General features: G+C 38.2%; 1 protein-coding gene across 5 annotated transcripts; it reads left to right on the top strand.

Annotated features, from left to right (window-relative positions):
* Positions 1-18: 18 nt before the first annotated feature.
* Positions 19-20,398, top strand: Daao1 (D-amino acid oxidase 1). 5 transcript variants are annotated; one of them, XM_067106654.1, is made up of 9 exons: positions 3,672-3,796; positions 4,000-4,173; positions 9,896-10,088; positions 11,410-11,533; positions 12,513-12,652; positions 15,980-16,136; positions 17,191-17,379; positions 18,498-18,590; positions 19,805-20,398. In XM_067106654.1, exons 3-9 carry the CDS (start codon positions 9,898-9,900, stop codon positions 19,913-19,915), a joined length of 1,005 nt encoding a protein of 334 aa, XP_066962755.1. In that variant the 5' UTR covers positions 3,672-3,796; positions 4,000-4,173; positions 9,896-9,897; the 3' UTR covers positions 19,916-20,398. The 5 variants fall into 5 exon arrangements, with proteins under 5 accessions (XP_066962753.1, XP_066962751.1, XP_066962756.1 ...); XM_067106652.1 differs by lacking the exons at positions 3,672-3,796; positions 4,000-4,173 and adding an exon at positions 19-185; XM_067106650.1 differs by lacking the exons at positions 3,672-3,796; positions 4,000-4,173 and adding an exon at positions 2,435-2,784.
* The last annotated feature ends 472 nt before the right edge of the window (positions 20,399-20,870 follow it).

Below are 20,870 nucleotides of genomic sequence, written 5' to 3'. Positions count from 1 at the left end.
TGAGACTATTATCAGTTAGTTGGCCAGACGCCCCGGGGTAAGAAGGGTTTTATAAACAGTGCGTCATGTTCTCTCTTCCTATGAGTGGTTCAGATCACATAAACAAGGCTAACTTTACCGTTTATCAAATACCTTAAAGGCTATCTCGCTTTTACCATCATCACAATGGTCTGATATCACTTCAAGTAAGTACTTATCAGCATACTTGATTTCTTCAAAAATGGCTGGTTATTTATATCTCTCGGTGTTAGCCATCTGTGGTCGGCAATTGCCCAAGGTAGCGTCTTGTATGCATTCTATCAACAACTCTCGTAGATTGTTGTATAATCAGTTCTTTTAATTTCAAGGCATTGAAAGTGGATTAATTTGGATTCATGATAAACAGGGTCTTAACCAGCGGAAGCCAAGTGCAATTGCCTGTGCCAGGTGACACTGGTAATACTTAGAAGGGCCATGTCTAATATGTAGAAAAAAAGATAAACGCCGTGTGCGCATGCGAAGTCGCGAATAAATACGTAATGTACTTAAGGGGTGGTTTAACAACAAACTTGTCTTACCTTCTCCGACTCTGTGCATGATGCTGAAAACAAGAAGTGTCGAGTTATGAAAATCTTCCGCTGTACTGTAAAATTTGGAACTAAAACTGTTAGGAGAGATTGCAGAGTATTACCCTGCACGTTTGATTCACTCAGATCGCCAATACGGAACTGTAAGTTGCGCAGGTGCTGTAGATCCCGGTTAATGTTCAGGGTCTTGGAATTTCCGGTCTAAATTGCACGAATTTCGCTTATTGTTTGCAATGGGACACACACACATAAACACACATACACAAATAAGAGAGATTAAAGTCTGACTTCAGATTGTCAGTAAGGACAATTCATATATAAGAGGTGACTGCGATCAGGACTAAAGGAAGATCACTAAGGGGGGAGTAATTTTATAATTTTCGCGTGCTTTATGTATGTATTACATATGGCATTTTTTAACATTAAATGCAGAAGAACAATACTTTCTACGAATTATCCAAACACTACTACATGAGTAACTGCCTACCACTTTAGCAACAGAGACAGAAAATATTGAAACAGACGTATATTTCATTTAGATTTAAAATTTTCCCGCGAACTAGATTCTGCGCACTATTTATCTGAAATGAAACGTTCCTGCTTGTACTGATAGTTGCCGGATGTGCCCGGAGCCTCTCATTTTTCAGTAACGTATTTTTTGCCATATCTCGAGAATGCAAACTAATTATGGGCGGACGAGACCGGCAGAATACAAGTCAACTCATAACCTTGTCGACTGGCACCTAGTCGATTCGTACTCAGTGACATTATTGAATAAGCATTTGGAAACTTGTAAATGATAACGAGTACTATTTGTATTCTAGTACCGCCGATTTCAGAGTAATTAAATCATATTGCGAAATGGTCATGTTTAATTTTGTCCTTGCAGTTACTGTACCGAAAGTAAATATGTATAATGAACTTTAAAATTCACTTACATCGCTTGAAAAAAGTTATATTAGGGCTGAGTCTTTTTCTCTAATTTAATTGGCACTTCCATGAACATTTTATAATATATTTATCACAGGGAAAGGCGATGTACTGTTAAAGGAGTACATCGATACCTAAAACATAATACGGTTTCTATAAGAAATAAGGTATCAGCAGAAAGAGGTGAAGAAAGGCCCGAAGTATAGGTGGTTACATTAAAATTCCCTGTAATTGCGAAAGAAATGAATGTCATATATATATATATATATATATATATATATATATATATATATATATATATATATATAATATATACTGTATATGTGACCGGTGCAAAAATAAACATTATCGTCGGCGAAAGTTTTATACAGCAGATACTGAGAAGACCAATGCAACAAAGTGCTCGTTTAACCAGAACAAGATAATTTTTGGATTTATATCTTGGCGTGTTTTTTAAGGTCACTGTATCATTTAATGGTTGTCTAATCTACCCAAGACCTATCTGTCTTTAGAATAATAATAATAATAATAATAATAATAATAATAATAATAATAATAATAATAATAATAATAATAAACTCAAGGAACAAATGCACGGTTCGTAGCCTCGATCTGTGTTATGTGATACCAGGACGATTATGCTTAAAAGCTGATTCTCATTTTATTGGCCAAAGATCTCGATTAGCTGGTGAGCCCACAGATCGACGTCAGGCCTATTATACAATGCACTTTAACTTCTTAGACTTACAGCCGGCCTAAGGCCAAGGCAGTGGTGGGATGTATCAAGTTTAATCTGAAGCCAACCAGCTATGGCTGGGCAAACAGAAGTGGGTAAAACAAGAAAGAACTGCGAGAGAGAGAGAATAAAGTTAGTACTAAACGTCATAAATTCTTTTCACGTGCATGGTCGCCTACCTTGGATAATCGATAACCAACTCGATTCAACCAGTTATTAGCATTCCAGTGGCATGGACTCAAACACTGCGCTGCAAAAGTCAGTTACCGGAGAAATTTCGGTAAACAAAGATCAGTCTATTCGCGGTTCGAGCACAGACAAGGAAACCTCAGTGGCTCGTGGTCAAACAATGGAAACAGCCGTTCAAGAATACAAAAAGTAAAACCTTGTGTCCGAGTACAAACTGGACGGTTACCCTTTTAGCTCGATAATGCTAAAGCAAAATTCAGTGATTCAAGTGCACCCAAAGAAAATCAAGTAGTTCGAGTACAGGCGAGGAAAATATGAGTATCAGTACACACGAGAACGACCGGATCCACGAACAAGACACAGGTAACGGGAAAAGTTCATGAAAAAAGCAAATTTAAATAATTTTCTCCGACGCACTTCACTTTATTTGCACACCTGACACGAAGTCGGTGGAACCGATTTAGTCTGACTCCGAGTTAATCCGTTCAGTGTCACCCGTTGCGTAACAGTGAATTAAATACCTAGTGAGTTTGCCTATTGCATAGGGCTGCAGCCACTGTGTATGAGGGCACCAGGATAGCACCTCATCCCAAAATATTTGCTGAAAACAGGATCACTCACACTGCACCTATATAACCTGTACATACCTTCGGCGTGATTTCTACATATCAAAGGATTTCGCTTCAGAAATATATAAGAGTGTCGGCCCAACAATCTCTTTATACATTCCAAGTCTTCTATTAGATAATTAGAGGCTCCTTTTTACTTCCAGACTTTTTGTTTCGCCTGTTTCTGCCTCGTCTCTCCTTTTACGCCTTTTACAGGCACACACACACATAGGCTATATATATATATATATATATATATATATATATATATATATATATATATATATATATATATATATATATATAAAATTTTTTTCATATCGAGCATTTTCTACTCCGCCAAATACTATCAATGTTACTCAGAAGCATAGCTGTAATAGGAGTTTCGGTTAACACGTTTCTTTCAATTTCGTTGCTTTCAGCCCGAGGTAGCTTGAAATTGTGTCATTCCCAGCAAAACAAAACAGATTTCCCATCAACTTAAATACGGGAAAATTCATATCTCTCGTTACCATCATCACTGCGAGTGGTGAAGAAATGCGATCGAATGAATTTGGAACGTTACCAAAACCAGAGAAAAAATGGAGGAGCAGTAGATATGATCTCACGCTGTCTTCAGTATGATTTTCATTTTGTTGTTTAGTATAGCGTTAGTGGCAGGCCTGGCCTCAGTCGCTTACGCACCGGAGCGGGAGATTTTTCTGACCTTACTTTTACAAAGGAGGACAGGACAGATCAGACGTTCCAGCTGTAAATTTCACAGTTAGGTAGGCTTTTTGTTTTATTATCTTTTGTTGAATAAACGACGACACGCCTTTTAGTGCCACAACTATAAGCAAGCCTCTCTCTGTCATTTATTTTTTTATGATTTCGTTCGTTATGTCGATGACTTTGCAAAATGATATGTAATGGTACTTATTACTTATCTTTTTTACTGATGGTTTCGGGCTCCGAAATTTGGCTGGGACAGAATCAAGTCAGTCGTTCTACAGCGTAAGAGTCGATGTCGCTCTAGGAGTGGTTCCCAACCTTTTCAACTGCACGGACCAGTCAAGAGAGTACAAAAAATTCTGCGGACCAGTACATACATCCAGGGATACACTGGCATTTAATTAGTCCAAATAATCATCAAAAACAATCAAAGGTATAACAAATGCACATATCCTCAGCATTATTTATTTTTTTAGCAATTCAAATTTCTATGCGAGAATGCCATGTAATCATAATGTATATTATGTGTTTCACATTATAAAAAGTAAATTGATTAAAGAAAATTCCAAATCAAATGCATGCCATGGTGGTAAAAAAAAAAATACTACAGTAGAAATGGGAGTCATGGTGACAGATTCATGTATTCAGTTGTATTGCAAGGAACTATCAATACACCAAAATGTAATATTTCATGTTTAACAAATGAAATGAGAAATAGGCCTATACTCATCCAAATCATGCTTCATATTTTACCATTCAAATTTTATATAATTTCATGTTTGTGCAAAACTTATAATTCATAATGTAACCGATTCTTGAGTGTATTTAAGACTCAGAAATCCAAGAGGGTCTTAATATAAAGGCAATCAAAAACACTCAATAGTTAGCTTAACCAGAGTAGCTAAATTAGTGAGATTTCTGTGCTTGCTTTGCTGAAACAAGTTTCTCAAGACGTCGTTCAATGTCACTAAGTGCAAGACGAAGTGGCGATTTTATATTCAGTCTGTTTCTATATTTAGTCTTTATTGAAAATATATAAAGTTAGTTTTGACAGATTATTATTTTTCTTAGATTATGAATAAAATGATTAGTAACAAGTAAAGCAATTTGGCGGACCAGCAAATCATACACCACGGACCAGCACCGGTCCCCGGACCATAGGTTGGGAACCACTGCTCTAGGGCGCTCGGTATGAAGCATTTCCCTGCCACTTCCATGTAACAGTGAATAAAGAAACTGACTATGCGTGAACAATAAATAATGAAGGGATAAGGTTGCTTTCATGCCAACAAATCATCAACACTATTGTGATTTTTCCCAAAGGTGTATCATTCTCTTCTCTCGTTTTTGAAATATCTTGCGAGAACACAAACGTAGACTTTGCTGAAAACAGCCCTCTTTCAACTTCTTTGACAGACAGATGTAAAACAAGCAGAAATTTTGTGGGAATGGGCGGAGCAGATCTATTAATTTTTGGGGACTACGTGGAGACTGAACGAACATTTGTCCAGGCAACATTATTTTCTATTATTTAAGTTATGGTGTTCACATTTTTTTTGTTCTTGCCGCACACATCATATTTGTGCTGTTCTTCCTTTCTCCAGACCCTCTTGTTTTCTCTTTCACATTCCTCGTAATGTTTCCAATATTAATTATGATATTTTAACACTTGCGTTGGTCTTTTTTGCTTACCTGCAACCGTTTAGCTTCCTTCCCTTGCAAATGCATTCATATTTTTACCAGCTCACACCAGTTTAGTGTTGAGTCATTGCACAAATGATTTACCTCCAATTCGTGGCATTTTCTCTTATACCACAAACTTGCAGCTGCAGCTGTTTTTTCCCCTAACTCATCCATAACAACCTATAAACGTAGTTGTTAAACCATTTGCAAAACCTGCGCCGCACCAAGCAATCACTGCCTTGTCTGCATAGTCTCACATGACCTTCAGTGTCATGAAAGAAGCATCTATCCAGACTGAGCTGGCTGCATTTAGCAAGTACACTGTTGACATCAATAAAAATGCCAAGGAAAGTTACTCCTATACTGGCAAACGGAGTCAATGGTCACAAGGTCCTCAATGTACACCTCGTGATTTTCAGTGAGATATGACTTTTAGCTGAGTCTCTCTCTCTCTCTCTCTCTCTCTCTCTCTCTCTCTCTCTCTCTCTCTCTCTCTCTCTCACATATATATATAATATATATATATATATATATATATATATATATATATATATATGAGATTCAGCTAAAAAAAAAATATATATATATATATATATATATATATATATATGTATGCATACATACATACATACATATATATATATATATATATATATATATATATATATATATATATATATATATATATATATATATATTAGAAACACTGGGCTTGCATTCGCAAGATTACTGTTTGATTGCTGGTCTGCCCCCGACCAGTCGGCCCAGCTTTGCAGAACCTTGATGAGAACCAAGGTGCTCTACCCTTCTGGTTCCCACCTCAGGGATATGATGGAATGGTATATAGTAGGAAAATAGCACACAAAAATGCACAAACTCACATTCCTGGAGGGGGTTAGTGCCATCAGAGGAGCTCAATCTGTGCAGTACAGGCATTACAGTAATTAAAGTTCTCTGCAGCGTTCCTTAGACCCCTAGCTGCAGCCCCTTTCATTCCTTTTACTTACCTCCGTTCATATTATCTTCCTTCCATCTTACTTTCAACTCTCTCCTAACAATTGTTTCAACATTGTTTTCCACGCTGAATGACCTCGTAAACCCCAGCACTTGGCCTTTGGCCTCAATTTTATATTCCAGTTTCACACTCATAAAAAAATAGTCGAATTTGTTGCAGGGAACAGCTCACTGATTTAGGAGGCTACCAACATTCATCAATTATCTTCGTCGTTTAAGACTGCGCATAGTCGTTGCTCAAAGAACAGGTTCTTCAGTGGGGAGTTTGTTGTATAGTCATTAGATGAAGCCTGCATTTTGCCCTTACGAACAGGATGCCTTGGGCTGGACATGTGAGCGCTCATGTGCGGGAGATTCGTGTTGATATAAGCTTGGTTATCGGCTAAACCTGCGGAGCCTTCCCTATCCCCAAAGCATTCAAGTATTCCAACTTTTCATTCGCATTAGCAGTTGATTTAAATGGTTGCATTTTATTACTCAATTCGTCCTTAAATTTGGATATTTGCTGCCTTTCTCCATTTCTCTCTTCTCTTCCTCCTTTGATCGATTCGTGTTTGATGTGGGTCGAGTAGGATCTTCTTCCTCTCTCGAGAAGGAAGTCGACTCCTCTTGTTTGGTCGCATTATGTAACTCATCTCTTCTCCTTGCGCCAAACAAGGTCGACACCTCTTCCCGGCTAAATCTGTTTTTTTTTTATATCATGCTGTTTCACAGTCCTTCATTTAGTGATAACGATTCCATTTCTAAATTCATGGCGCTTTACGTCTTTTCCCTCGCCACAATCAACTAATCACCAGATTCATAATACACTGCTTTAGGTCAACAGAGACACAATAGATTTTTCGGGTAACTAGCTACCCCAAAGCGCCCCAAGCCAATTGCGCGCCTCAGATGCAACGATAACCCTGAATCTGTTTTGCTTCCCGTCCTTTATTCGCCAGGATTCGGCTCCTTGAACTGTGGACAGAACTTCTCATTTTTCATATTGAACAATTTTTTTCCAAATTTCTTTCGAAAAGATTGTTTATCTAGTAACTATTTGATTAAGTATCTTGATACCTGTTACTAGATCACTTATACATGAGAATGAACGTTTGATTGAACGATTGATTTAGTGATAATTAAAGGAAAATTGTAAAACAAAACAAGAACGATGAAAAATGAAGAACAACTACTGTATAAACATTCGTGACCTGTCATTAAATTATTGAACAAGATCTGTAAGTGCCGGCAATATTCAAATAAAGGTCAAATGAACCCAACTTCAACGTCTAATTCCTATTCGGTAATTGCTTCTACTCTTTTAGCTTTCTGCAAAAGAAAACTATTTTGCCAGTTTTATCTGTCCGTCCGCACTTTTTTCTGTCAGCACTTTTTCTGTCCGCCCTCAGATCTGAAAAACTACTGAGGCTAGAGGGCTTCAAATTGGTATGTTGATCATCCACCCTCCACTCATCAAACATACCAAATTGCATCACTCTAGCCACAGTAGTTTTTATTTTATATTAAGTTAAAGTCAGCCATAATCGTGCTTCTGGCAACGATATAGGATATGCCACCACCGGGCCGTGGTTAAAGTTCCATGGGCCGCGGCTCATACAGCATTATACCGAGGCAACCGAAAGGCATATCTATTTTCGGTGGCCTTGATTATACGCTGTAGCGGCTGTACAGAAAACTCGATTGCGCCGAAGAAACTTCATACCGTTCTAGGATTTGGAATTCTCATTCTTTCTTTGTATTTCCATCATCATTTAACACGCATATCGTCAAGACGCGCAAATTCAACAGGAAAATGACAGGAAGAAATTCAGTTACCAATCACTTTCGTGTTTAATTACACATCTTTGGGATGCCTACAAGCTTCCAGTCATTTGTCAGATTAATTTCCCAGATGCGGCCTGGGAAAGTACGTGGGCTCCACCATTAAGCTTTTGGAGGTGGAATTAGACTCTGAATGTGGTGCGAACTGCCTCATGGCCGTGAAGTTGAAGTCACGTCCAAGAATGGAAATACAGTATTAAATATGAAGATTTTAACATTCGAAATTCACTAGAACTCAGAATCTCTTGTTCGTCAGTCAGTGTACATTCTCTCCGTTTCTGTCATATTCTAAATGTATCTTGTATACTTTTACTGAACATTTTTACGTCTGACGTTGTTTTAACATAGTGTATTTATACCTTTGCAAGTTTGAAAATGGGCTACAGATCGTCTTCAAACGTTAGGTTTTGGAAATAAAGTTTACCAGCGTAATGAACACGTTAACTGTCCTTCCGTTCTCATAAGCTGCTATATATTTTTTAAAACATTAGGCCATTTCTCCTAACAGCAGGTGACATCCAAGAAAAAACAATACGGTGAGCACTGCTGCATTCATACCTAAACTACTGAACTGGAAAAACAACCTGTGCAAACTCCCACAACAGCGATAAGTTAAGTATACCTTAGTTTAACCAGACCACTGAGCTGATTAACAGCTCTCCTAGGGCTGGCGCCCGAAGGATTAGACTTATTTTACGTGGCTAAGAACCAATTGGTTACCTAGCAACGGGACCTACAGCTTATTGTGGAATCCGAACCACATTATAGCGAGAAATTAATTTTTATCACCAGAAATAAATTCCTCTAATTCTTCATTGGCCGGCCGGAGAATCGAACGCGGGACCAGCAGAGTGCCAGCCGAGTACGATATCGACCCAACCAATGAAGAACTCACAACAGCAGACGCTTCATACAACTACAACAACACAAAATGCTCAGTAGCTCCCCAACCCCAACACACTACGTCATCCACACCATCACGCAGGTGCTCTCGCATTTCCTGAATATTAAGGCCGTTCCCTTCCAACACCTCCTTCAGCCCATGTGTCCAACCGCATTCTTTCCCCCATTCCAACCTCTCTTTCCCCCCAAATAACTCTTCTGAATGAAGCACTTTTCACCAACATATTGTTCATTCTTGCCACACGACTGAGCCATCTCAAAATATTCCGATCCAACTTTTCATCTGCATCAACCTTTTTATCACATCTACATCTCACACTAATATACAATATATATACCGCGTTCGATTCTCCGACCGGCCAATGAAGAATTGGAGGAGTTTATTTCTGGTGATAGAAATTCATTTCCCGTTACAATGTGGTTCGGATTCCACAATAAGCTGTAGGTGCCGTTGCTAAGTAACCTATTGGTTCTTAGCCACGTAAAATAGATCTAATCCTTCGGGCCAGCCCTAGGAGTTCTGTTAATCAGCTCAGTGCTCTGGTTAAACTAAAGTATACTTAACTTTTTATATATATATATATATATATATATATATATATATATATATATATATATATATATATATATATATACACACACACACACACACACACACACACACACACACACACACACACATTCTCTAGCCATGATCCTGCAAACGCCTAACCAGCGCCTTCGTGTTACAGAAATGGTGCGAATAGCTGTCGTAGGAGCCGGAGTGGTGGGCTTGACTTCAGCCAACCTTCTTCAGGAGGCCATCCCAGGGGCTTCTGTCACGATAATCGCCGACAGGTTCGGGCAGGACACCGTCAGCGATGTGGCCGCGGGACTCTATCGTCCCGGGTTGCAATTCCAAGGACCCAACCGAGAAATTACCGAGTAAGTTTTTCTTTTGTGTTGGGTTCGCTATCTCTGACGTCATGGCGTCGTGAAGGCGAGAAAAGAATCTGGGTGGTCGTCCTTTAAATAAATCAGGACGATTATTTCTTAAAGTGATCGAAAGTGATTCCATTTGTTATGATAATCAGTCGATACTGTAATGATTAATAACTGATTTGTGTAAATTGGTGGAAATGGGTGTTCTGTTATGTCATGTTTTCGTTCACAGATTGCTGACCTGCTAGGAATGATAAACCATGTTTATTCTTTTGTGTTAATATAAGAATTTTCTTTTCTCTTTACAGTGAAACGAATGAAAATTGTATTCTTTCTATTCATGATAGAGATAAAACATTACCACTTCATGAGAATAAAGTGTACAAGGTTAAACTTCTTAACCACTCCCATTTATATTTATCAAAAAAATTTAATACTACCGGAAATATTTGTCTTCCTGAATTTCAGTACAATTCACGGCAAGACAAGGAGACGCCTGGAAACTCCACAATGTGGTTAATTAACATTCATTTGTCATGAGGCAAACATACTTTGTGCAACGTATTTACAGCTTTTCGTTTCCTAAGCCCAGAGAAATTGCCAGCTACACTGTGGAGCCAACTTCATCAGTTGAGCCTCTGTACTATAATCAATAATGTCATGGGGTACATGAAGAGGGATAATGCATTACCAGGTATTCTTATAGTTCATAGTTCATAGAAAAACAGTCGGATAACATTTGTGTAAACTATATATATATATATATATATATATATATATATATATATATATATATATATATATATATATATATATATATATATATATATGGTGCATCACTATATTGCGACTGGAAATAATGAATGAAAAGCCACAATAATGTCAATGAGAGACTGTATTTTGCAAACCCCTTCTTTGTATTTTGAAAAAATACAGTCTCTCATTTACATTATTGTGGCTTTTTGTACTCATATATATATATATATATATATATATATATATATATATATATATATATATATATATATATATATATGTGTGTGTGTGTGTGTGTGTGTGTGTGTGTGTGTGTGGAATCTACTGGTCACTTTTTACCAGATACATATGTAATGGTAATAGCCACAATACCCTCTTAACTTCTCGAATCCTTCGCGCTTTTTTGGATACTTTTGTCATTACAAAGCCTTAAGCATATCCAAAGAAGCGCGAAGAATTCGAAAAGTTAAGAGGGCATTGTGACTATTACAATTACACACACACACATATACAGTATATATGTGTGTGTGTGTGTGTAACATAAGACCGATCTTCTCCCGTTTTGTAGGAAATGGCTGAAAGATTCTTACGACTACTACAAGAAGATTCTGAATTCTGAAGACGCAGACGAAGCGGGAGTGAAACGGGCCCCTGGCTACATGTTCTCCTCGAATCAGCCAAAAATTGTAAAGGTAAATTCTCTCTCTCTCTCTCTCTCTCTCTCTCTCTCTCTCTCTCTCTCTCTCTCTCTCTCTCTCTCTCTCTCTCTCTCTCAGGGAAAAGCACAAGTAAAGTGACGTGAACGTGAAGTGCATAGAGAAAAATAACCATATTTAAAAGTGCTAAAAATAGGTATTTTTAACACCTGTGCTTACCTTTAGAACCCAAATTAAGGTTAGCATCAGAACAGAACAGAACAGACATTGATGTTAATCTTGAATCTTTAACTTAATGTCTGGTTTGACACTCACGAATTTCATGACAGTTTCAATTGGAAATCATGTCAGAGATCTCGTGAGAGCGTGAAGAAAAGAGAGAACGGAGGAAAGAAAGAAAGAATAGAGAAAGAAGTAATAAGAACAGGCACGCAAGCAAAACAAGAATTTTATGACATTTCTCGACTGCATTTTAGAATGTTTGGAAAACCAGCCTTAGCATGCAGTAAGACTGTATATACATACGTATAGGCTACGCTTATTTGTTTTCACTTAACAGTAAATCACAGGGTTGGTGGGGGGTGGTCCGACAGTGCTCCTCATGAGGTGCACTGGCGGACCACCCCTGTCCCCCACCCACTTACGGGGGTGAATTTGTGATTTACTGTGTTACTTAAGATTCTTTGCAGCGTACCTTCGTCCCACAGCTGCAACCCCTTTAGTTCTTTTTACTGCATCTCCTTTCAGATTCTCTTTCTTTCATCTTACTGTCCATCCTCTCCTAACAATTGATTCATAGTGCAACTACGAGGTTTTCCTCCTGTTACATCTTTCAAACCTTTTACTGTCAGTTTCCGTTTTAGCATCTTCCTCTCACGCTGACTTGACCACGAAAACGAATTCGAAGTCAGACGAGATTCATCAACACCAAACGTTGTTGCCTAAACTTGCACCCGTCAGATCGATACTATTTGACAGCTGGGCTTCTGGGATATTTATAGTCTTTCTGTTGCAGAATTTTCTCATGGAACCCGTGGTGGAGGAATACCGCCCGTGCACGCAGAAGGAACTGGATCAATACAAAATGAAATACGGGTCTTACATCGTCACCATCCTGACAGAATGCAGGAGGTTCCTGCCTTACATGACTCGCAAGTAAGTTGCACGCGATCGTATTCTGGTTCAGAGGTACAAAGAATAAGTGTACCTTAGTTTTACCAGACCACCGAGCTGATTAACAGCTCTCCTAGGGCTGGCCCGAAGGATTAGACTTATTTTACTTGGCTAAGAACCAAATAGCTGTGAAACGAAGGTTGGGTGTGTAATACATACATTCATACATACACATACATATATATATGGTTTTTCATGTAAATCCAGTTATGTCAAGGTCGTTAGGTTTAAATTGACAGTTAAGCTGTTATGTTTATTTAGAATGTAAGGAGAACAAAGAATAAGTGTACCTTAGTTTTACCAGACCACCGAGCTGATTAACAGCTCTCCTAGGGCTGGCCCCAAGGATTAGACTTATTTTACTTGGCTAAGAACCAAATAGCTGTGAAACGAAGGTTGGGTGTGTAATACATACATTCATACATACACATACATATATATATATATGGTTTTTCATGTAAATCCAGTTATGTCAAGGTCGTTAGGTTTAAATTGACAGTTAAGCTGTTATGTTTATTTAGAATGTAAGGAGAACAAAGAATAAGTGTACCTTAGTTTTACCAGACCACCGAGCTGATTAACAGCTCTCCTAGGGCTGGCCCGAAGGATTAGACTTATTTTACTTGGCTAAGAACCAAATAGCTGTGAAACGAAGGTTGGGTGTGTAATACATACATTCATACATACACATACATATATATATGGTTTTTCATGTAAATCCAGTTATGTCAAGGTCGTTAGGTTTAAATTGACAGTTAAGCTGTTATGTTTATTTAGAATGTAAGGAGAACAAAGAATAAGTGTACCTTAGTTTTACCAGACCACCGAGCTGATTAACAGCTCTCCTAGGGCTGGCCCGAAGGATTAGACTTATTTTACTTGGCTAAGAACCAATTGGTTACTTAGCAACGGGACCTACAGCTTAGAGAGAGAGAGAGAGAGAGAGAGAGAGAGAGAGAGAGAGAGAGAGAGAGAGAGAGAGAGTTGATTATACAGTAATCGCCACCTGCCTAGTTTTCGCCAGTGTGGCAGTCACTAAACATGAATGCCTTTAATACCTTCTTCAGACAGTCTTGGGACACATTTTCCAAATGTTCCAAAGTATCGCTCTAGATTCAATATTTGTGAAATCTCATTTGATATGTAACTCACACTATTATCCTCTTGACTATCCCTTCATATCTCTTTTACCGCATGACTTATTTCAGAGTCATGAAATCTCATGCAGTTTTTGAAAATTTTAACAGTGAATTACAATTCCTTCTTTTATGATTCACTGCATATTTGTCAAATCATGCTCTCTCTCTCTACCATGTTCTGTGGGACCACACCTTTAAAAAAAAACACGGTGACGTGATATCTGTCTTTTTCAGTCATGTCTCTCACTGTATCTTTATCTTATCACGGTTGTTATGAATTGAGTCTCTGACAACAGTATCACATTTTATTAAGTAAGGCCATTCTTCCCAGTGGCTGGTTTATCGAACATACTTGAAATCGTGTTTTAATATTCTCGACATTTTACAAGTACTTCTTGCAATCAGGTAACTTATAAGATTTTCTTTTGAATCTTCACTCGAAATATTACATAGAATTTTAGGTGAAAGCTTCTTTACATTTTTGTAGTTACGTTGTCAGCATTACCACTCTTACACGCGGCGTCGTCTATCTCCCGTTTGGTTTTAAAATTCATATATATATATATATATATTTTCTTCTCTGAAAACCTAATGTCAGCAGCACGAATTCCTCGCGAGGCCTCATCTGCGTCTTCCTTGCTTTCTTTAACACCCCGCTCATTATCTGCAGACTCAGCAATCAGGAGACAGTTCTTAGTATTCTCCTTCCTCTTCTTCTTGACCAAATCAAGTTCTGTACCGCTTTTCAGTGCTTCCCAATCAACACACATCGCAGATACAATTTACCGGTAATTTTTTGTGTATGTTTTCACTCTTCACTCCCTCAAGACTGGTATATTTCTAAATAGGCCCCTGTACTACATAACAGTCATGGAAGTAATTCCTGATAGTGTTTCTTCTTCTTCTTCTTCCTTTTTCTCTAAGATCCGCGACCTCATTCGTCATATACACAGTAATAATGCAGTGAAATTCTAAAATTTATACGGCGCACTCCATATTGATTTTCAAATCCACACTGTCATAACACTGTGAGAATAGGAGTCTAGTTTTTCCTGGAAAGACTTTGTGTTTTTAGTCCTCCTTGTATGAAGTGGGAGTTTATTGTACAGTATAGTCTTGGAGCGGCAAATTTAAAGGCTCTGACAACGTTCAAATTGCGTCTTGGCTCGAATAACTGTAGCTATTCTTGTGTTGACTCCATCCGTTGGCTGTATTTTGCGCAGAAAGTCTCTCATATATTTTGGACACCCAGTCTTGATAGACTGTCGAGTCATTATATATATTAAGTATTATCCAAGCTTTGTAGGTAGCCAGTGCAACTCTAACAGTGCATGAGTTGCGACGTGCAACACCCTATATTAATCTTGCCGCTATATACAACATGTTTTGCATCTTTGGCAGATTACGATAGGTAGAAGAGCAACACTCCACTCTAGTTATGAAACAGTTAATCTCGATTTTTTTTTCATAGAACACTCATCAGGATCTTTTGTTTACATATTCCTAAGACGAGGAAAAATTATGATTTTATCCTGAGCACCAGATGTTGGCACATAACCCTTGCTCTGCATAGCGTTCTGTCACTAACTTGATAAGTTACCAGCTGTTGAGACTTCACTTAAATTACATATTTCTTTTCCTACACAATCTCGTTTGCGTAGTTGATTCGTTCTTTTAAACACAAATAGTGTACGATTGGCTACTGAGAGGAGTATGAGAGATGAATTAGGGATAGAATAGAATATAATATAGAATTTAGGACCAAGGGCCAAGCGCTGGGACCCATAGAAGTCATTCAGCGCTGAAACGGAAATTGACAGTAAAAATGTTTGAAAGGTGTAATAGGAGGAAAATCTTGCAGTTGCACTATGAATCAATTTTTAGGAGAGGGTGGAAAGTATGATGGAAGAAAGAGAATATGAACGGAGGTACAGTAAGAGGAATGAAAGGGGTTGCAGCTAGGGGCCGAAGGGACGCTGCAAAGAACCTTAAGTAAAGCCTACAGTGCACCGCGCGAGCTGCACTGACGGCACTAACCCCCCTAAAGGGGACAGATGAATGAAAGCTCTTAGTGAAATGAAGAGTTGATTTGTAAGTATTCTGAAAGGAATACTGATACGATAATTCAATACTTAAATGACAGCTTCGGGCTTTTCTTTTTATATTCCAGATTCCAGGAACAGGGAGGACAAATCATCCAACGGTACTTAAACAGCTTGGAGGAGCTCGCTGGCGATTACGACATCGTCTGCAACTGCTGTGGGTTTGGGGCAAAAGACTTGGTTGGTGACAACTCTGTGACGCCTATGAGAGGCCAGGTGTTTAAGGTAAACACTGTGTAAACTTGTTTAAAGATGTTAAAGTATCAAAATATAATTAAGAATGGCTGGGGATATTGCATAGGTACTCATTTTCTGAGCAAAGTCTTCTGCCTATTTGGGGAATTATATGAATTACTTAATACAAATTAGTAGTCAGCTCTGCTCTGTTATTTTTATTATATTATCAGTATACTCATACCGTTAAAGATGACGGCAAAGTAAGCAAGGGTGAAGAAGGCTAGTTCCAACCCTAGAGACGATATGTATCATCCCGAACCTGGTACCGAGGCACGCTTATAAAGGAGCCAGTGGTGAGAGTGCGTGGATGAACCCAGAACAGACGACGGCGTGTTCAAGGGAGCGTCCACACTATAGCAAAACATGTCGGAGACACTGTGGTATACGTACATACAACAGACTTGAGACTTTTATGTGACAAGGTCAGAGAGATTTATGGGCAATTACCTAAGATACATCTGACATGTCTGAAGGTGACAAGGTCAGAGAGATTTAAGGGCAATTACCCTACATAAATCTATCGACATGTCTAAAGCGTTTCAGATTTCGTTGTCACAAACACCAAATCCGCACTACATGATTCAATATTGACATGCTAGTGAACAAAGAGGCCCTATTACTTGCAACTGCTTTTTCCACCTTGTTATTGTGCCAATGTAGTGTGAAATGGAAGCAAAGATTTTGGGTGCACCCGAGGCTTCCGTAAAGATTCAAGGGAGAAATGGAGGCCTGTATATAGTTTGAAATGTGATAATACTGGTTTGTTAATTGCTCAAACCCATGCTGCCTACGGGTCAACAACTTAGCACTTGTCCAGACTAGTGTAATATACAATTGTCCAACATTTGCCAGTCTCATTTTCCATTGACGGTCGATTTGTTATCAACCTGTTTCTGATATGAGTGAGATAAGGTGTCCAACGAGTTTAAAACATGTCTTGCTGTCGCGTGGACGCACCAGCAGGAGGTAGTAGTTCATAAAGAAAAAAATACGGATACGCATCGCATTCCATCATTTTAAATTCATTCTCGCCTCGTAACAGGTCCGAGCTCCTTGGATCACACACTTCTACTACGTGGACTACGACACCTACATACTGCCCGGATTCGATTCCATCACCTTAGGGGGCACGAGGCAGTTTGACTCCTACAACACCGAAGTTTGCAAACACGACGCCGCTTCCATATGGGAGAGGTGCACCAACTTCCTACCGTCACTCCAAAAAGCGGAGGTAAACACGAAATTCCTGTGTGGTAGCTGACGTGTAGTTTTACCGCTGTAATGAGTCTAATGTGCTTTAGCTTGCAAAGACGCTGTGGAAAGAACTCGAATTTAAAGAAAAGAAAAAAAAAACGGAGTTCACTTAGCTTTATAACATATATCAAAGAGATCAAATGAAATTTAAATGCAACAGTATGCTTCAAGTAAATGTTTTGCTTTTTCGGTATATGCTGTGTTTTATGATTAAGGCATTTTATGAAACTGCATACATAACACACGCACGCACACACACACACACACACACACACACACACACACACACACACACATATATATATATATATATATATATATATATATATATATATATATATATATATATATATATATATGTGTGTGTTAATGTATATATATATATATACATATGTATAACTATATATATATATATATATATATATATATATATATATATATATATATATATATATAGTACAGAAAATGAGTAAAATTTAGTAAAATGGACTGAGATGCGATTTTGTACTAAAGTGTTTCATTGCTAAGTTGTGAGTCGTTAATACGTTAATTGGTGATAAATCCCGTACAGTGAAAATTATATCAACACTCGTAGACGTACCAAAGCCATCCACAGCCACCTCCCGGGTTCAGCTAGGTTCCAATTTGGGATGGCGAGTGGTCTTGGGCACTGATCATGGGTGTGTATGTTTGGTCACAAGGACATTCAATAGCCTGTCCCTTGCCCCTGCTGTTAATTTTCTTGTCTTTGATTAAAAATAGACATATTGCAGTTTAAAAGGCATCATAATAGCATATTTGTAAAGAATAATAAAATTAACATAAACTGCTCTTATTATAATTGACAAGATGTGCACTGAGTGTATATTATATATATATATATATATATATATATATATATATATATATATATATATATAAATCATAATTTTTAATTAAACAAGATAAAAAATACTCGGCCTCACGGTGGCACACCATTGTTCGTATCAGGCATTAAAAGGGCTTTCCAATTCTCCTATTCGGGCTTGGGTGTTTGAACTCTGTTGGCTGGGCTAAGATTATATCAATAAACCTACTTTTGCATATCTTCCAAAGGTCTTGAAAGAAGCTGTCGGTCTACGTCCGTATCGAGGCATCGTTCGAGTTGAGAAAGAACTGATGAAGTTTGACAATGGGAAAACCCTAAAGGTAAGGATAAGTTTGTTTTAATTTATATAATAAAACTTTTGTCTTTGTTATAATGAATTGCAATAATGGCTAGAGCTATTGCACTTTCGGAGGACGCATATTTTTAAATATATATTGACGGCGTAACCGTTATCGACTCAATCTTGACTGGTTGACTGACCCTAAACTGCCCATTTACCCAAATTCAACTAAACTTTCTTAGAACGTATGTGAGATGATAGGATTTTTAAAATTTTTGCTTGGACTTCAACCCTGAAATCAGCATTGACCTTTATGCCATTTGCAAATGTGTAAGAAAGTCATAGACTTCAAAAGTAAATGAACTAGAGGTGTATCGTCCTAGCGCATACTTTCTGCGTATCCGTTAACACCGGCACAACGTTAAACTAATCTTTTCCCCAGACTATGCGGATCAGCCAGTTGGTTTGAATTTTGCTCCCGACTTATACCTATCATAGTGACAAAAGAGAAAAAAGAACCATGCAATCTCTACCTCATTCCAAGTCTTGGAAGTTAGTTGGAAGAGAACCCCAGAAGGGGGAGCCGTGCAAGGGATAACAGATTTTTCTGTAGAAACGCGCGTTACACTAAACACTTTTGTAAAGTTGTAAACAGTATGGTTTCCCATGTTTCCCGGGAACGATTCTTCGAAAGACAACTTCCTGACTCTGTAGAACTTCCACTGTTACACACACCGTCACCGCTCCGAATTACACAGCTGATCACTTTTCGTGAGTATGAAGAAAGTTTGTCACTGACATGCGTATGTAAGGCCTATCATTTTAACTTTGTAAGACTCGCAGAACTAGCCTAACTGGTCGGCCTATGATAGTATGCACTAACCTTGTCACCGGTCACATGAAACGCCAGTATCCTTCCCAAGTGATTGATTGGTTCGGCAGTGTTGAAGGCTTATTTTAAACAAGGGTAAATGAAAAAAAAAACGAATGTCACTGGAACTAAGATCAATCTGAATTAGGAATGTGAACAAAATGACGATCAACTTTAGGAATTCGTCTTTCGAAAGCTATTCGTTTCACAGATTTTGCCGTGGTTATGATTTTATTGAACGACTTGAGCGTGTTGTTTTGCGATAGGCTACTGTCATTCGTTTTGCGTCGTCGATGAACCCAGTAAATCTTGCAAAGTTTAATCTGTGCGTCCCAGAAAGTACAATTTCTGATTCCTTTATCTGTGTTTACTCCAATCTCCAGGTTGTCCATAACTACGGTCATGGTGGTTATGGCGTGATGGCAGCGCCTGGAACGTCAATATACGCCGTCTCACTAGTCAAGGAAATGCTAGGCCAGCAGTCCAAGCTGTGAAGGATTGTTAGACTTCAGCCAAATATGTGAAGTGAATGTTAGAATGAAGTCCAAAAATTTAAGGCATTTTGGTCATATAAGGTGTTAGCATTAGGTTGAAACTGTGAAGAAAATGTTAAAAAGTGCAGCAGTAAAGGGAAACAAAGTACTAACCTTAGTCCAAACGATTAGGATAATGTTAGACTCAACTCCAGTCCATTTGTTATCCTGTGGAAAATAAGCATATTTCTTGCAAGCCCCATTTCTTGTTATATCTTCTTATTCTTACGACGTTAACAAGGGGCCAGTAAGGGCAAGGTACCTTTCATCATCCCTGTTTGTTGTATAGGAAGCCATTTAGATATGGAGTTGTTGTGATTGAGAAACTCACCTGTGATACATACGTGTAGGTAATGTAAATCCTTAAAATATTTAGCCATATTTGTACAAATTATATTCTCTATGTATTGGTGCCTTAGATACAATAAATCATCATCAAAATCATTAGATTTGTTTTAGCCATTAATTGCTTGTGAGGGAGAGAGAGAGAGAGAGAGATTTTTGTAGACTATTCTTTTCCTAATATCGGAAGTTCTGAAGTGAAACAATGACAACACCCATATTTCACAAGACTTGAGGGTCACAAACTTGTAAACCAAGCATCCACAGAATATGCAACACATGAGGGTCACACAGTTGTAAAACAAGCTTCCGCAGAATATGTAACACATAAGTGAAAACAATGAAACCAGAGTGCAAAAACGAATGACGATACTGATAACACAATATACTAAAAGGAACAACGAAATTAAGATTACAGGAAATAAAAAGGAAGGCAACAGGGTCTGTCGCTCTCAAGTAGGCAAGCATTCAAGCCTACCTAAGCCGACACTGGTCAAGACATTTAGTTTCAAAATTTGCTCCTTTTTATTGGTAACTGGATTACCATGATCTCATTTGAGCAATTTAATTACAT

Source organism: Macrobrachium rosenbergii, chromosome 7, assembly GCF_040412425.1.
Source record: "Macrobrachium rosenbergii isolate ZJJX-2024 chromosome 7, ASM4041242v1, whole genome shotgun sequence".
Taxonomy (NCBI): Eukaryota; Metazoa; Arthropoda; class Malacostraca; order Decapoda; family Palaemonidae; genus Macrobrachium; species Macrobrachium rosenbergii.
Note: the sequence above shows the minus strand (reverse complement) of the source record. Positions and strands in the feature narration are given on the sequence as shown.

Coding starts and splice junctions, on each gene's coding strand:
- Daao1 (XM_067106650.1), top strand. CDS start 2,736: ATGAGTATCAGTACACACGAGAACGACCGGATCCACGAACAAGACACA. Junction 2,785..9,895: donor GATCCACGAACAAGACACAG/GTAACGGGAAAA, acceptor TTCGTGTTACAG/AAATGGTGCGAATAGCTGTC. Junction 17,380..18,497: donor CGTCACTCCAAAAAGCGGAG/GTAAACACGAAA, acceptor TATCTTCCAAAG/GTCTTGAAAGAAGCTGTCGG.